Raw genomic sequence first — 18,136 nt, 5'->3', positions numbered from 1 at the left:
TTCGTATATAAGTCGCACTGGAGTATAAGTCGCAGGGACATTCAATCCATGAAAAAAACCGCGACTTATAGTCCGGAAAATACGGTATTTATGTTGCACATTTTATTACACATCAACATAAAAATGGCAAATTAAGTATTACATCAGTACTAATACATAAACATGGTTATTAAAAAAACAAACAAACCTGCACACCATCTATGTTTACACACAAACTAATAGATGTGTCATGCAGTATGTCTGCAGAGATGTTTTTCGCTGGAATCAAACTAATTGGAAAGGGAATTTCAATGCAGTTAAACACAATCAATGAATTTTGACCCGATACAATAAAATAATAGTTTTCTTTTAACATAGACTTAGTTTTAATTGACCCCAACTCAGCATGAAGCCTTTTTTCCCTCAAATGTTGGACTTCTGCCTGGAAGCTGTCTCTGTCTAATTGGATTGCAGTCTGGGTTCAATTAAAAACCGCACCTGATGGGACCTGTGAGACTCGGTCTCTTCATAGTGGAACAAGTCTATTTCATTGTCAGAAGTGGCAACTTAAGTGTCTTTTTACAAGCATGCAATGTGAGGCTGTTAATAGTGTTTTATCACGCTGTTTATTTTCAGTCGGAACACATTCAAACCCATTGAAAATAAGGTGCAGGTCTATGTTTACTGGCAGCATGTTTGTCTTTCTGTAGATTCTCCATGTTTGTCCAGACTATATGCTCAGTGAACTTCACGCAGCATTGCCTGAGGTCTAGCTAGCCATATTCTGGAACTGACGGATACTTTGATGCATCAGTGCCTATCCGCACTCTTATTCTGTCTTTGGATTCTTTTATATCTTTGTTCTTTATTCCTTTTGACACAGGGAAACGTTTCCATTCTATTTTCAAGAAAATAACTCAAATAACTTGCTGCTTTCTCCGAGTTTGGGGGATGAGGGTTGTAAGTCAGAATAATCAAAGGATCTCATGTTTGGTCAGCCAGCAAACATGGGTTCTTCAGTTAAACAAAGTAAAGTTGTGTTGAAAATTAACATCTTATTCAATGAACGCTTTGCAGCATTCACACAAAAGTGATCCTCCTGCTCCTTTTCATATGTTTTTCGGCACATAAAAACTCAATTACACTTTCAGTGATTCCAGCAATCTTGGTATTAAAACGTTAAGCTCATTCAGGACCTTATTCCTTGTACTTTTGGTATTTATAACGTTTATAGTTTTTAAAATATTGAGCAAAATATACCCTAAAGGAAATGAATGAGACATTGCTAAAATTCTTCTAAAACTTTGTGTACTTTGAAACTTGTGACCTTCTGAATACTTTCAGTTAGAGACACCATTCAAACTTTAAAATGTTCAGCAACTACTAGGTTTTTTTAGGGTAATTTTAGCATCATGCTAGCTGTTTTTTGGCTAATTCAGACAATTTTCCTTTTTTTGTGGCTAATTTGGAGTTTAGCTAAAATGTTAGCATCATGCTAGCTGTTTGTCAAAATTACTTTTTTTCCCTAGTTCTTATGGCTTATTTTGAATTTAGCTAGTATTTTAGCATTATGCTAGCTGTTTTGGCAACAGTTTTTACAGTTCTTTTAGCTAATTTGGTATTTAGCTAATGTTTTGGCAAGCTTTCAGATTCTGCGTTTTCAGCTTTTAGCTTGAGCACTTTTAGCTATCGGTTTCAGCATTTTCAGCTATCAGCCTCCCCATCTTCAGTGGCCACATTCAGCAAACAGCATTCACACTACTGTTATTGTAGGTATTGCTATAAATGCAGTTCATTTCTTCTTTTTTCTTTTTTTCAAACAGCAAAACACTTTTGGTGCAAAAAATGTTTTATTTATTGTTTATTATCATTTTGTTTTGTGTGCTGTTTTGCTTCTCTATTCAGAACTGACATTATCTACACTTCTCACTCCTTTCCTCTCTTACCTCCTTTGTTGGTCCCATTCCTCTTATTCAAACAACAACCCTCACACAAATGCACACAGAGACACCTGTCAACCCGATGAGCTCATGAGTGGTAAATCTTGAAAATCTGTGTCTTTCCAGTGTGATCCAAGACAAATTCTGTGGCATCATCAACATATGCGTTGAAGCGCTGCACGACGTGATGTCAGAGGACCCAGAAACGGGCACCTCCAAGGAGTAAGTATTTGTTCATTTTTGAACAGGTGATGGTCGTCGAGGTTCAAGTAAAGTTCATGTAGCAACAGTTTCATGCAAAGTTGCAATTTAGTACCCTTCAAAAAGTACATTTAAAAAATATATATAATTTTAAACAAAATCACACCTGCTTTGAGTTTGTTAGTAAAATAAACAAATGATAAAAGGATTTCAAAAAGAGTGTATTTAACAAAAAAGTGGAATTGATAGATACGATATTAAAGTTAACCACATCATGTTTTAATTATACAAAACTAAATAACTCTGACAGGTTTTTTTTTTGTTTTCTGGAATATTAGTGATTTTATATAAAAGCACAATTAAATTCCCATTAGCTGTCATACATTTGGATGTGTAAATAAAATGACTACAATTTACCCATCCCATTAGGGAGCAGTGAGCTGCAGTAAATTCTGCTGTCAAGATCTTGGTTGTTTAGCAACCATCCAATCCCTAAATGAGTATATTTTTAATGGTGACCCACCAGTCTTGCAGTTGTAGGATGGACACACAACACTAGACCTCTAGGCTCAGTCAAAACAGCTATGCATTTCAGTGTAGTTGTAATAGTTCTGAATTCATTAGGGTCCCTAAAGATAATTTCAAGCTTTTGTAATAATACTAATAGTTTATTTAAAAGGGGATTGTGAAATAAAAAAAAAATCACACAATTAAACATAGTTAAAAAAGTCTGAAGTAATTAACGCTATATTTTATGTAGTCCCCTGGACATGATGTAAACAAGCATAAATACATATACAAAAAAAGTACATATACAAATACTTGCTATAAATATAGCTAAAATACAACATTAAAACATTTATCTATTTTTTAGATGAACTCCAGGATTGTATTTTTAAGAAAGCTGAGAGTGATCCTAATGCTTTGTATTAACGTAGAAGCTAGAAGGGTTGCTATGGTTACTTCATCATGAGATGAAGTCTAAATTTTCATTGTTAATGACATTATGTTAACTGAAACATTTAAAGCCCCTGCACATGTCTAACAACTGCCAACTATGTAAATTGGCTTGTGCTAAAAGAGAATTAATCCTGGTCGTTTTAGGTTTAGCTTGAATTCTTTAGCTTTTATTGATTAATAGAAATAAAGTCATCCTATGGTCTGAAAAGCTATTTTGTTATAATTTGCATTTTGGCAAATTAGCCCTTTTTGGTCCTTTCTTTGAACGCAAACTGCACTCATGCCAGTGCCATCCTGTTATCAAAAATTGTAGTGAAGGTTTTGTTTTTACTCCTATTTTCTTAATATTTTTACTTTATATTTTATCACTTTAACCTTCTTAGTGGTTGCTTTCATGAGTAAAGTTCAAAAATGTTTTATAAATTGTTGTTATCTTGTAGTCTTTCTGGAATTACAACCTCATTTGATGAGTTACTGCACATAAAAAGCTACTGCCGCATTAGAAATGTCTTTAAAAATGTATTTAGTTTTGAATCTTTACCAAAAATTAAATGTAATATGATCTGATTTAATACTAATTCAATGTTTTTGCTCAACGTTGAACAATCAAGGACCCTTCATCACAGTCACTAAGCTTAAAGAAACTCCAGATGAGCCTTAGGTCATACAATGTACACCTGCTTTTCATGTGTTAGTTTAGATTGTTTCTAACGTTGCTGCAACTTAAGTTTGAAAGGAAAATGAGCAAATAGTGAGCATGTTTTTGTAATTGATGTTGTTGCCAACATTATTATTTGCAAATTCAGCAGGGGAGGGCCATCATTGTTCATTTAGGTTTTGCTTTCTTTCCACTTTATAGTCATTTTCTCTTTTAGCCCATTATCCTGGCTTTCTCCTTTGGGAAATATCAGGCTCATTCATTATTAAAATCCCCACTATTAGGTTCACCAGCTTGTCGCCATTTATTTCTGTCTGTCTTTTGATGCTGAACAGGTTAGTTAGTTGATTTTCAGAGCTCTATTCTCCTCCTGTATAAAACCGTCCTCTGCAATAATACAACAGCAACAATTACATTTGTTCATCCATTAAACCCAAACAATGAAATTTGCAGAACAAAGATCTAACTCAAATCAGCTAGCATGAAGGGCTTAAAGACATTGTAAAACTCTTGAAAAAGTTACAAATTTGAGGATAATTTCCTGGGAATCATTGTGCAAATATTAGTTATAGCTGCTTAAATGAGGTGTTCATTCCAATGAAGAGATAATATCTCCATTTCATTACATTAATATGACATCTTCTCGCAGCTTTCAATTATAGTGAAAGGTTAGATAAATTCAGCCCATTTGAATGTTATTAGCAGGAATGTAGTTAGATTTTCTAATGATGAATCATCACGTGCTTCATTTCAAAGTCACCGAGTATGAAATTCAGGCTTCCCGAGTGTATTTGTGCTCACAGTAAGAATTAAATAAGCAGCAGAAGGGAAATAAAAGACCACAAACAGACTTCATATGGAGCACAAAGAGTTCATATGTAATTCTCAGTGCATACCGATGAACCATTATGAACAGCAGTTGTAGCTGTGGAAGAAAAGTGCCACGGGGTTCTGCCGTTTTTGTTTGCCTGCATTTGCACATCCTGTCAGTTTTGAGATTGTCTCCTGCTGTAGTGGTTTGTGGGTGGTTATTAATATTACGTCAAATTGTGTTTGCAGCTGCATGCTGATGAGCCATTTCGAGGAGCCCAAGCTAAGTGACGACGAGGAGCCGCCAACCGAGCAGGATAAGAGGAAGAAACTTGTATGTGAAATACACAACTTGCACCGGCAGACATGACTGACACATCTAAAGTTTAAAATTGTTTCATTGTTTTTGCCTAATTTTAGAGTTTAGTTTAAAGTCTCTCTCCAACCATATTTTTTTCTATGGTAAAATCGTTCTCAGTGGCCTTTTAATTATGATAAGTTTTTAGCCAAAATCAAAAAGCCTTTATCGTTTTTTAAAGACATATTTTATGCACAGTGGCAGCAGCTCATTGGAAATACAATTCTTGGTTGTGGGCGGGACTGTTGGTGCAGAACAATCCGCCCCCTTCCTGTCGATGAGGAATAAGCTTATAGCTTCAAGCTACCATTAGCTGTGCAAAAATAGCAACAACCTATTTTAAATGAGTCCAGTCATAGAATTTTGAGCCATAAGCGTAGTTCGGTACGGCATGAGTTTTGGACACTCATCACGTCTCGCACACATAAGCATGAGCAGGCCAGTGTGTGCACAAACATAGCTGTGTCAATTGTCTGAGCATTTTCAAGCATCTAGTTTACTGATCCTACACAATCTGGATAACGAAATACTCAGAAAACACCATTTTAAATTGTACATTATTTTATATAAGTCTTCAACTGTGAGAAAAATGCCTCAAGAACATGTTGAAAACACAAAAAATATTATTTTCATTGGAATGAGTCTTTAAGGATCATTACACAGATGGAAAATTACATATTATTTATTTAGAGAAGGTAATTTTGCATTTCATTAACCCTTTAACACCAGATCTTTAGCTCATCGTTGAGATTCTTTCTGTTACCGTAATCCTTCAACTGTTCACACATTTAATTTAATTCCAGCAGATTATGAGTGTAGAAAAGCAACCTTACAATGTTGTGCAGCACTTTACAGTACTGACGTGCTTACGCATTCAACAATAATATCTGATTCTGTCATGTAAAAAGGCGGCTTTGCAACGTTTTGCCACACTTTACCTTAGTAATATGTTGCATATCAGTGCAAAGCTAATATAATAAGCTGCTTTTCTGCACGCCAGTCACATTGAATTCACCAAATAAACGGTACAAGAGTTATGGGATGTCAAAGAGCGTGTTTAATTAGGTGTCGACATCCTTGGTGTTAGTAAAAAAAATATAGTGAGCAGGTGCATGAGGAAGATCGTGTCTTATATACTTAGTCACTTCTAATAATCCAATAAAAACCTTTAGTGGATTCTATACATTTACATTATATATTTTCTATCCTGAAAATACTTTTACATAGTTAATGTCTATTATATGTTTATTTTCTTTGTTTATTCCCTAATGAACTACAAGTGGCTCATGAGAGTTTCTTCTTCTATTTAACATTACAGAAAATATTTTTAGAAAAATGCAATGATATTAATCTTCCACATTATACAGTTTATTGTAAATCAAAATATTTCTCCTGGTGGTTATAGGTTGGCACCAGTGTTCTGCAGCACCATCAAAGTGTGAATGTGTGTGTGCATGGGTGATGGGACTGTAACTTTTGGCCTTCTAAGAAGGTAGTAAAGCGCTCTAAATGTATACTTCAACTGGATGTACACATGTGCTAGACGTGTGTATAAACAAATCCGTGCCATAATGCTTAACACTTTTGTTTTGTTGCACATTAAGGTAATCATCTAATTAGAGTTCTCCAAAAAATGTTTAACTTCTTGTCGCATTCTATAAATAAGCGTTTTAGCAAAATTACGTTTTTTAAATGTGTTTGTATGCTTAACTTTAAATGTGAGAAACAGTTGACTTTATGTACTTTTTTTTTTCAAAGGGGGGAGTTGTTTTTTTTATTTATTTTTTTGCTGGTTTTTCTCTACTGGGTGGTATCCAATTGCACTTATCACCTCAGCCCAGACTGTGACTTTTTGCTCCAGGGAATAGAGTAGTGCTAAAGTCACACATTTCTGTGTCTTAGTGCATGTGCAGCCAGCAGCTGTGCCCACGTGATACACTTTTCACTTGGATTGGATGTAAATGAAAAAGGAAGACCTGTGACATTTGTGAACATTTGGTACTTTTATGACTTCCTGCTTCAGCAGATGTGTGCGTGTCTGTGAAGCATGTTCGAAGACCTGCATGCTGTTGCCTATGCACTGTAGAAAACACTTCATTCTTAATTATATAGGTACATTGTAAGCTGTACGTCCATTTGTTTATCTATTTGATGAAAAAGTTAAATGTATTATTATTCATGTCAAATATAGTTTCTTAGCTCAGCGGCAGTTGTTCTGAAAAACTGTTTTGTGTCCACTGGGTCCACAAGTCTAAGTGTGCATTTGTAAAGCAGGTTGTGAAGTCAGAAACAGCAGAGAGAAACACTTTTTCTTGGAATTTCTTCTCTTAAAGGATGTAGTCGCATCAGGTTCTTGAGATGAATTTAGCATTACTTAATGGATTTTGTTGTACTCACTTGTATATAGAGTGGTCTGTAAGCCCAAGTGCCAAACAGAGTGCTTGACTGAAGTTTTTCTGTAGTGTGTCTCCACCTCAGCAGCCACTACTCTTTTAGACCTGGATGGCCTGAAATACCCTTGCCACTGTATTTTTTTTATATATATTTTTTATTTTTCTCTTATAGTTTTATGTGACTTTACTGATGACCATAACAGATTGTTTTTGCTACATTTTTGTAGGTTTATTTGTTTTAATTCCAAAATTCAATCTAGAAGAAACATAAACTTCTATAAATTAAGTAATAGTCTAATATCCTTCAGAGTTTTTGTAGATGCACTGAAACAAAATGTAGATTATAAGATGTCTTTAAAATGTTTAAAGTGAAAAAAAAAAAAAATCACCCAATTGAACAAGTGGAATTTGTCCTGGTAAGATTTCTCAAAATAAGTTGTGATGTCCTTTTAAGATACAATATATCTTCATACTATATACTGATACTAAATCTTGAAAGTGGCAATAAACATATATTTTTAAATAGATTGCTGTGGTAGTTGGAAATATTATGCCCTAAAATAGGCGTATATGGCTCAAAAATAATTTTATACCTTGAAAGTGTTTAAGCCCAAACCCCCCTAGTTTGGTGTCCAGATTAACGTAAAGTATTTTTACACATTTACCTCTTTTCTCAAAGAATTGAAATGTTGCTACACCTCTCAAAAACTGTCTTCATGTGCCACTTCAGCTTTCATTGTCAAGTTGGTTTTAAGGTCTTTTTTATAATCAAGGATTCATACAAATTTTCCGTTCAAACCCATTTACATAAAAGCATAGTCTGTTAAAGCAATGTAGATATGATTTCATCTTTCATCTACTAAAGCATGTTTGCTTTGCTAAATTTGTTCAACCATGTTTGTTTGCATGTTTTAAGAGGTCACAGATGATTTTGTTTTTCTAAATGTTACCCTGAGATTGTTTTTCATTTCAGAGTTTTTCACGTGCATTTCTGCTCTCTGAAAGACAAAGTCGTGAAATAAAAATGTAATAATTGAGTTTGTATTTGGAAAACCTTTGAATATTTTGAAGCGTCATATTTAAAAATGCCACAGTTATGACACTGTTTTCCTTTCAGTTCTGGGGCAAATTGAATGCGACAAAAACAAGCATGAGTAATGTATGCAAATACGTTAGCACACACAAAAGCAAACATACATGCGTGTGATTTATATTCATATGCACCATTCAGATCTCTGAAACATCAGCAGCCTGCTAAAGTACAATATTATACCAGGATCTATACAAAGACAGCAGTTGTTGTGGGCTCGCCTCTTCAGATTTATATGGTCCCTGCAGGAGGAGAGGCTGCCTCTCCACTACAGCTTTTTGATTTGGGCCTAAATTGGACTGGCTGTGTGTTTCTGAGCATGAAGGAGGGGTCTGCTTGTGTCGTAGAAGCTGTTGACGGTTCCACTCTATCTTGTATTGGATTTGTGAGGGTCCCTCACTTTGATCTGAGTATTTGAGACAACTAGACTCCACTAACTGATGCTGTGTTTGGTATTCTCTATATAATGCATCATTTGATTCTTGTGCTTCATCTCCAAGGCCAGTACCATCAAACAAGTGGAGTGATAGGCTACATCAAAGACTTTCTCCACTGGAGACTAATGACTTGGGCTCTCTGAGTTGTGCTGTCGTGGCTCACACCCACTTGAGATTGTTCTTATTTTTTACTTTTTTTTACGAGTGTTTGTACATAACAGATTCAGAGGCTTCATTCTGCATTTGTGAAATTATGAGCTGGACGAATGTAGAATTGACTGTCGCTAACAAAATAAGCATACAGTAAAGCAGAATTATGCAGTTTTGATGTCATTCATCACTTTATTTAAGTTGAGTAACACGCTTTGTTGTTTCTTTCGGCTGTTAGAATGTGGTGAGCCACTTGCTAAGATGCCTGAAGAAGAGGCTCCTTTTTGGAGCAAGATGCTTTCAGACATGTTTGTGGTTTGTGCAGCTTCTGGAGATGACTTTGAAAACACTCCAGCAGCTTGTCTGTTGACATCACTTCATATCACACATGAAGGTTTTTGATCTTTTGTGCTTTGCCTTCTTCTTACCACATCAACAACTCTTAAGTTAAAGGTCAATCTATGGTTACCATGACTACTATCTTAGACTGCTGAAAGTTTCTGATGCTTTCCAACCAAAAACGTGAAGCTCAATTTTGGATCTGTCCAGTCAGGTTGAGGGGCAGACTTGGTTCAGAACTAACAGAGTCACTGCTATGGAACGACTCCAAACACTCAGGTAGACATTCAGTGTGGTTTATTATGTATAGAATCAAAATGATTGACAGAAGCAAGCTTTTGTTTAATAAAAATGAATATTCGAAGTTTAACTAGATAAAACTATTTTTTAAATGTATATATTGATCTCCAGATACCATATCAATGGTTCCTTCGGAAGACATGTAGAGTATTCAGACAGGACACATTTGGTTCACTTAAAGTGAACCAGGGTTCATTTCCCCCAATAATCAAAAACAAATGTTCAGTCTGAATACACCCAGGCAGACCCTGTCGGAAAGTAGGACTGAAGCAACCAATGAGCCGCAAGGAAATTTGGAGCAATGACGAGAGACAGCAACTCATTGAAATGTGGTCGGGTAAATGCGGGCTCATTAGAACAACTTTTAACGTGATACACAATGCTTCTCACACTGTTTTCACAATAATTTATATGTTATAAACACTTATCAGCAAACCTTCATAGCTGTCCCTTCCGCTGAACTAAAGAAGCAAGTAAAAAATTTTGTTCCTGACGTTGATACAGATGTTAAAAATTGGTCAACCAAATATTAAGTTGAAATAAGTCAACTATCCTGATTGAACTTCAAAAGCGTAAGACTTCCATTATTCTTTCTCTTGTTACTTTGCCCCACCCTCGTAATTTCTGGCCAATGACTGAAGAGATCTTTACTCATGTGGTTTTGCTTACAGTCTTTGGTTTGAAGCAGAAATGTCCAGTAGACGGTAGTCTGAATACAAACCAAAGGCAGAGATTTGATCCGAACCTAGTTAAGCAAACTCGGTCTGGACCAGCGGACTTTTTCCAGTTTAAGTACACCCTCTGAAATGTTAACAGATATTCCAGGTGTAATTCTCAAAAACACTTTGGTATTTAATAGTTACACTAGATATTTAAAAAGTTAATGCATTAAAAGTAGGTTAAATATTAAAAGTAGTGTGTTTTTTAACCATGAACATTTAGAAATGTGTTCATAGATCTTATTGTGCCCTTAAATGAATGAATGAATGAAATGGTTTATTTCAAGCAATCAGGTCATAATACATGAAATAACATATCACTTAATGAATCACAAGTAGATCACTTGAAAGGGAGTGGAAGGAAGCGAACTTATATAATTCAACCATACAATTTTCTCTACATGAATTATCAATATCTGGTTCGATATTCAAACGAAACATATTAATTGTTAGTACTAACACATTTTGTTTGGGTTATTGACTCCAAAACTCACTTTGCTTCATAAAACTGTTACTTTTAAAACCTCCCTTTAAGACTAAAGTGTATATGACTACAAACATTTGTTTACTTCAAAGGTAGCCTTCATGACTTTATTTAGATAAAACTGTAATTTGAGTTCATTTTGTGTCAGGGATGTTGTTCATCCTGAATGTGGACCAGGCACCATTCTGAGTATCCCCACACACTGCCTGCTTTTTGCTAAAGTAGATTCAGTTTATTGAAAGGGTCTCAGAATGAACAGAATGTTTGATGTAGTCATTTGTGACAATTTCTTCAGCATGCGTAACTGATGGGTTTCAGGCTATTACGCTAATGAGTTAGTTTTCAGCAGTGATTCTTGAAAATGGTGGGTTTGGATGCTGGTATAATAAACATAACTTTCACCGTGAGAAGCGTTGTTTCCACATGTCAGCTTGCCATCATTTTTTATTAAAACAAATCAAATGTTGGTGCTTTGGGTTGTTACAGTTCTACCTTAAAACTTGTGGGGGAGAATAAAATAAAACATTGTTATAGTAGATATTTGCTCTATTTTGTACCACATTCTGGCAGTAAACTGAACACATTTTTTGCATTGAGAACAAAAGCAGTCTGGGACCTTTTATGCAGAAATGCACTTGTAAACAAAATGATCAAACAAGATTATATTTAATTAAGTTTTCATCTAGAGACTTGCCAATGACAGCCATGTGGTAATCCTGCAGCAAATAACACACAAAATGAACTGATCACATAAATATTGTTGATGTTTTATAACAATGTTAGATTCATTTTGACAATACGGTTCATATTATAATCTAATGTTACTGATACAATTCATAGTTTATTGATTCCTTTTGAATGATCCAATTTGCCTCTGAGAAATTGATTTGGTTGGATCATAGGAATATAAGTTGTATAACCTTTACACCACTAATGTTTCATAATCACCTCTACCTGTGCTTTCTTTGCCAGTCATAAATCAGCAAATTTTCTAATGTATTTCACATTTTTTTTACACAGAGTTTAAACTAGTTGATTAAGTATTTGATGGACCAATTTTTCAGCAAGTTATTAGGCCCAATTTCTTTAACAACTCCCATCAACAATTGACAATGTATTTTTTTTTTCTTACTTTAAAGCTATGTTGACACCATTTTTAAACTACCGGTACTTTGATTATATTTTTCTTCATTTTATAAAGACAAGACTCCATCAGGCATGCCAACACACCGCCTCAAAATAGTTATCAGTTTATAATATTTAAATAAATAAAAAAATGAAGAGCATATTTTTGGACTTTTCACTGCTCAAAAACATTTTTTAAAGCTTTGATGAGTTTTTGATGAACATTGAATTGTTTCCTGTCTTTAAATTGGTTTTCATTCTTTCTTTTTAATGAACGGTCATGCAGCCTTCAAAGACCCAGCAGAGGTGTGTATTTGTAGGAAATGAGTTTCAGCATGTTATCAATTTTTTGTGGCCTACACAAAGCATGGGTAATGAAGACCTGCCATTCTTGCTTTATTATTGCTCTTTTCTCAAGCAGGCCATCACTGTCAGTATAATCTGCTTTTGTTGAATAACAGACCTCTCTGACTGCTATTTTGCAGCACATGATATAAAGATTCCCCTTTGTGTTCCCTTAGGCAGAGCTGTCAGAATTAACTTCCATCTCTGTTGGTTTTCGGCTGTAGAACATTATATCCATGAGAGTTGTGGGGCAAACGTTAAAACTGTGGCCGGATTTCACTTTAGAAACTAACTTGGAGCTAAATACTAATGTGGTTCAAGCTCAAATGTTATGCTTTCAAGGATTTATTAAGGTTATAAAATATGATAAAATCTAGTTTTATTTTGTGTAGCCTTTGGAGTTTAAAATGTGGGAATGTCTTTAAATATGACTGTAAAATGTAGGATTTTTTTCCTCCACCGCACTGCCAACTGAACTGAAAATCAAACTGCTTCAGAAAAAAATAGAAAGAAATATGAGAAGAAAAATAAGGGGAGAAAAATCACCAAGACTTATTTTATTGCTATTCACATGTTTAACCACCTACTATAACACTAACGTATTTACCAAGCTATCGGCCTACCTTCAGCTTTATCTCCACCTTGTCATATTTGTCATAAATATCAACTCCAGCTGCCTCTGTATTATCCATCTAAATACCACGTCCATGCGGTGCAATGGCTGTGATGCATAAAACAAATGCAAGATATTTTTTCGATCACATCTTTCATAAGGTAAGATAAACTTATAAGCTGTTTTCCATTCAGTGCTGTTTTTTTCCTCTGTATGATCTGACGCATTGGGGGTTCGGTGGGAGACGGAAAGAGTATTACAAACATCCACATTTTAAACTATTTAAATTCAGTATATCACATTCTGCTTGTTTGGGAATGTGTATTCCCAGTATAAGAAATGTCTTCTTTTCTTGTCTTATGTTTTACTTAACATACATTTTACACATGAATGTAAATATTTTACTTTTTTTCCACTTTTGTCTTCCTGTCCTCTGTAATTTGCTGCCTTTTATAATCACACCTAGCTGCCTTCAAAATGAACCAATAAAGCTGTTCTTTTACCCTAAGGGATTGCTTTGACATTCACCAGACTTCAGTTTTCAGTTCGGTTTTCTGCCTCCCTCAAGTTGCTGTAGTTTGGGGGGTGTTTAGCCATTATAGAGGATGTTTTTTTTATACCTAGTTAACAATATATATTGTGCAAGAAACCCTAGAATTACTTTGATTTATTAGTAGTTTTTGCAAATGTTCTCTTTTATTTTATTGACAATTACTACTTTTGTAGTAAAAATGTGCTTCCTTGCTTGTTTCTTTATCCTTGGGGGTAATTACTCATCACATATTTCTCATCTCCCAACACCCACTTGAAGAGCAAGTTTTAAACCTCCACACCACTTTTCACCCAATTTGACTGAATTTTAGACCCCAGAGGTTCAAAGTACTTAGCTCAGTGGGTGTGCTGAAAACTATGCCTGATCCATGTGCTATATTCTAGTTGAAATGCTTGACACAAAGTTGTGACATTGCATTAGACTGACTCATTTTATCTAGTTTAATTCTACGTTGCATTGGAAGGAAAACATTTTTGTTTATTTAAACAAAAATCTGTATTCTGCATGAAATGTGAATGCTCAGATCTACTCTAGAGCTCAGCAGAATACTGTTTTTCAGTGGTGTTTCCTCTTCATATTTTCATGCACGACATCTGTTTCCTTTACTTGTTTCTCTGCCTGTGCTATGACTCCAGATTTACCAATATACAGGCGAGACAATAAGGAATGTTTGCATGCTCAATTTGTGAAGAAGCTGATTCTGAAATGGTTTGCTACGTTCATGCAGTGTTCCGATACTGAGTTTAGCTGGGTACTTTAAAGTTGACTTTTGAATTTGTTTTCTATTTTTCTGTCTGGGAGAATCCTATAAGGTAAACATAGTGAACTATTGATACACAGTCCTAGCATTTTTTAAATGAAGATTATATCCATCAGAATTTCAATTCATTATATTCTACTGCTAAAAATTTTAAATAAAATAGAACTGTATATATCCCAACTTCTTGCTGTTCTATATAAGTTTGTCCAGGTTGTCCCATTTCCTGACGGGTATTGGTTTTGCATTATTTATATTTATATTATTATAAAAATCTGTATTTCTATGCAGACCATCGGGATACTGGAACCTATCCCATCTACGTGAAAGCGGAGTGCACGTTGAACTGTTCACCAATCAATCAAAGAGCCACAAGAAAAAATGAATTTAAAAATAAAACTGAAACTTGTAAAATAATACAACATCCTTACATCACTGTGAACTACATTTCATTATTGAAAAGGTTATATTTTATGGTTCTAATATGAAGGCGCTCCCTCACCCTCCGCGGGTGGTTTCTCCTCCAAGCTCAGGTCCTCCATCAGAGGCCTGGGAGCTTGAGGGTCCTCCGCAGTATCTTAGCTGTTCCTAGCACTGCGCTTTTCTGGACTGAGATGTCTGAGGTCTTTCCAGGGATCTGCTGTTGCCACTCCTCCAGTTTGGAGGTTACAGCCCCAAGTGCTCCAATTATCACAGGCACCACTGTCACCTTCACCTTCCAAGCTTTCTCCAGTTCCTCTCTGAGTCTCTGGTATTTCTGTGTGGATTACCTTGCCTCTCTTTGTCACTGTTCAACTGCATTTCCCAAGCCCATCCCAATGTCAGTATTCAATTCAATTTACATGGCCCAATATCACAAAACAATTACCTCATTGGGCTTTGGTACTCAGTTCAGCACTGTAGATCCTGGTGGTTGGATCAGGGAGTCAATGTCGCGCTCGCTCTTAGTGTATAGCTTGATGTCATCCATGTAGAGCAGGTGACTGATGGTGGCCTCATTTCTGAGTTGGTATCCATAGCCAGTCTTATTGATTATTTGGCTGAGGGGGTTCAGGCCTATGCAGAACAGCAGTGGAGACTGAGCGTCACCTTGGTACATGCCACATTTGATAGACACTTGTGCAGTTATCTTGCCATTGGCTTCAAGGGTGATTTTCCACAACTTCATTGAGTTTCCTATGAAGGCTCTTAGAGTCCTGTTGATGTTGTACATCTCCAAGCATTCAGCGATCCAGGTGTGTTGTATTGAGTCATAGGCTTTCTTGTAATCAATCCAGGCTGTTTACAGGTTGGTGTGTCGCGAATGGCAGTCTTGTGTGACTGTGCTGTCAACCAGGAGTTGATGCTTGGCTCCTTGGAGTTTCTACCAATGCCCTTCTGTGTATTGCTCATGAATTAACCCATTTTGGTTGCAAGGATGCCTGACATGAGCTTCCATGTTGTGGAGAAACAGGTTAATGGCCGGTAGTTGGATGGGACCTCATCCTTAGAGGGATCCTTCTGAATCAGGATCGTTCACCCTTCCATTAGCCATTCAGGGTGAGTTCCATCTCTTAGCATCTGGTTCATTTGTGCTGCCAGGTGCTCGTAGAGTGCCGTGAGTTTCTTAAGCCAGAAGGCGTGCATCATTTATACATATATATGTGTGTATATTTACACATAATTGAATAATATTGTCTTTAACATATTCTACTTTGTGAAGTATATTTGTTTATTTGAAAAGCTTTAAATGCTGCTGCATGTTCATAGACTAGGTGTGCTGAGCAAATGTTTTGGCTTTGGGCTGTCTGTCCACAAGCTACTATCAAGACAGGAAATGCTCTTTCCATAGCAGATCCACATTTCCTCCTGCTAATCTGCAGTTATGAAATGTCCTGCTATTGAGGCTTATAAATGCTAGTTTAAGTAGAATTTAAAAACACCAGCTGCTAGCCAAATATCAAAACACCCCAATGAGTTTACTAGTGCATCTCTAAGCACTGTTTATAAATTCTGTTGAAAATGGTTATTATGAATGTGGTTTTATGTGCAGCATCAGCCAGCATTTATAAAAATGGAAACCTCAGGAAAATGAGCAACAAAATTATTTTTATTTTTAATGGTTGTGTCTAATTTGTGGTAAAGGTAATTTTTTCATGAATGGTAGTTATCCTTTCATTAAAGTCCCACTAAAACTATATCATTTATTGTACATTTTTCCCAATGGTTTTTAGTTATGATTATGCAGTTTTTAGCAAACAATCTCAAAGTCTGTGTCGTTTCAGACATATTTTCTGCACCCAGAGCTCGTTAGACATTCGCCTCTGGGTTGTGGGACTGTTGGCCTGGAAATAACCCTATGTTGATATCCCAGCATTCCTTTGTTTACAGATCTCTCCCGTTAGCTTACCAGGCCCTCACAACCCCAAACTAACATTAGTATAGTAAAAAAAGTCGAGGTACATTCTTTCCTTGACAAAAATCCCAAGGCTCACCAGCATCTAAAAATTAAAACTGTACAGTCTGTATTGATGTACAATCCTTTCATGATCCCGCTGCATTTTTTGTAATAATAGAGGCAGAAAAAGCTTATAGTTGTTTTTTTTTTTTTTTTTTTCTAAAACTTGCAATAACATTTCTGGTAGTTTTCAAAAATAATCTTTAACTAGATTAGTTGAAACATTTACCCTGGTTTTTGTTTTTTCCTCCAGTTTATTAAAATGCAATTTTATGTAACATTACAAAAAAAACAAATAAAAACAATAATTATACTCTTTATAAAAAAAGATTTTATTAATGTATCTTTTATTAGTGTGAGAGCAAATGTAATGTTTGAACAAATATAAAATAACAACATGTTTGATAGATTTTACACAAAAAAGACAACATTATATTTGTGCTTATAAGTTCATTTGTAACTGGACAAAAACAGTCGAAAGTTTTTTCCTCTAAAGTAAAAAATTTAACTTTGACAAAAATGTTCATTTATTTTTTGGGTGATTAAATTGTTTCATTTTTAAATGTGTCTGATGGCCACTTAGTATTTTTCAAAAGTACTTTAAGTCTGAAATTGGAGCCACTATTAAAAGTTTTTCTCACCCTCGTTATTAAAAACACAGAAGATGTTGAGAAATTTAGGTATTTATCTTGAAAATCTCAACAGACAGTGGCAAATTACTTGGTATGAAACCTGGGCCTTCTTTGATAAACTCAGAGCCGATGGTAAATGCTGCTTAGACCAGTGAAAATTAATCATTTTCCCCAGCACACCTGACCATCTCTCTCAACACACTGCTTGAAAAACACTGCTAATGGATCTATTTGTCTGCAAGAGGAGCAAGGAGACTTTGGCCCCCTCACTGTAGTTGCTGCGTCACAAATCTGAGCTTTTTCAAACCCTGGGTTTTCATCTGCTCTTAATCTGTCACGATTTGAATAAAGAAATACTCCGAAATTCAGTTTTAATCTTAAATCATGTTCTCTATTATGAGGAAAAATGCCACAAGAGGATGTTCAAATTTTCAAATACACCATTTTCAGTGGAGTGGGTCTTTAAAATTAAATTAAAACACAACGGAAATGTCTCTTTTAGGTCATCTGGAACAAATTTGGCGTATATGACAATGTTGATTCGGTGATGCGTTCCTTCTATTGTTTTGGTCAGAAAACGGTTCATCTTCACCTTAAGGGGCGGCCGTGGTGCAGTGGTAGGGCGGTCGACTCCTGATCAGAAGTGAGCAGGTTCGACTCCGCCTTGCCCGCCCATGTGTCGAAGTGTCCTTGGGCAAGACACTGAACCCCGAGTTGCCTCTGGTGGGAGGTTGGCGCCAGTGTTCGGCAGCGGAGCCACCACCAGTGTGTGAATGTGTGTGTGAATGGGTGAATGGGTCTGTGACTGTGAAGCGCTTTGGGCCCTTGAAGGAGGGTAGAAAGCGCTATACAAGTA

The 18,136-nt window shown here is 35.8% G+C and overlaps 1 protein-coding gene across 2 annotated transcripts in view; it reads left to right on the top strand.

Annotated features, from left to right (window-relative positions):
• Window positions 1–18,136, top strand: part of ipo11 (importin 11) — a 131,547-nt gene that overhangs the window by 101,610 nt on the left and 11,801 nt on the right. For both annotated transcript variants that reach the window (XM_036213474.1, XM_024275212.2), the window contains 2 exons: window positions 2,046–2,141; window positions 4,798–4,882. In XM_036213474.1, coding sequence (XP_036069367.1) covers window positions 2,046–2,141; window positions 4,798–4,882 — 181 coding nt within the window. The remainder of the gene's footprint in view (window positions 1–2,045; window positions 2,142–4,797; window positions 4,883–18,136) is intronic.

This window comes from Oryzias melastigma, linkage group LG9 (assembly GCF_002922805.2).
Source record: "Oryzias melastigma strain HK-1 linkage group LG9, ASM292280v2, whole genome shotgun sequence".
In the NCBI taxonomy this organism is placed as follows: Eukaryota; Metazoa; Chordata; class Actinopteri; order Beloniformes; family Adrianichthyidae; genus Oryzias; species Oryzias melastigma.
The sequence above is the reverse complement of the archived record's forward strand: the minus strand, read 5'-3'. Positions and strand labels throughout refer to the sequence as shown.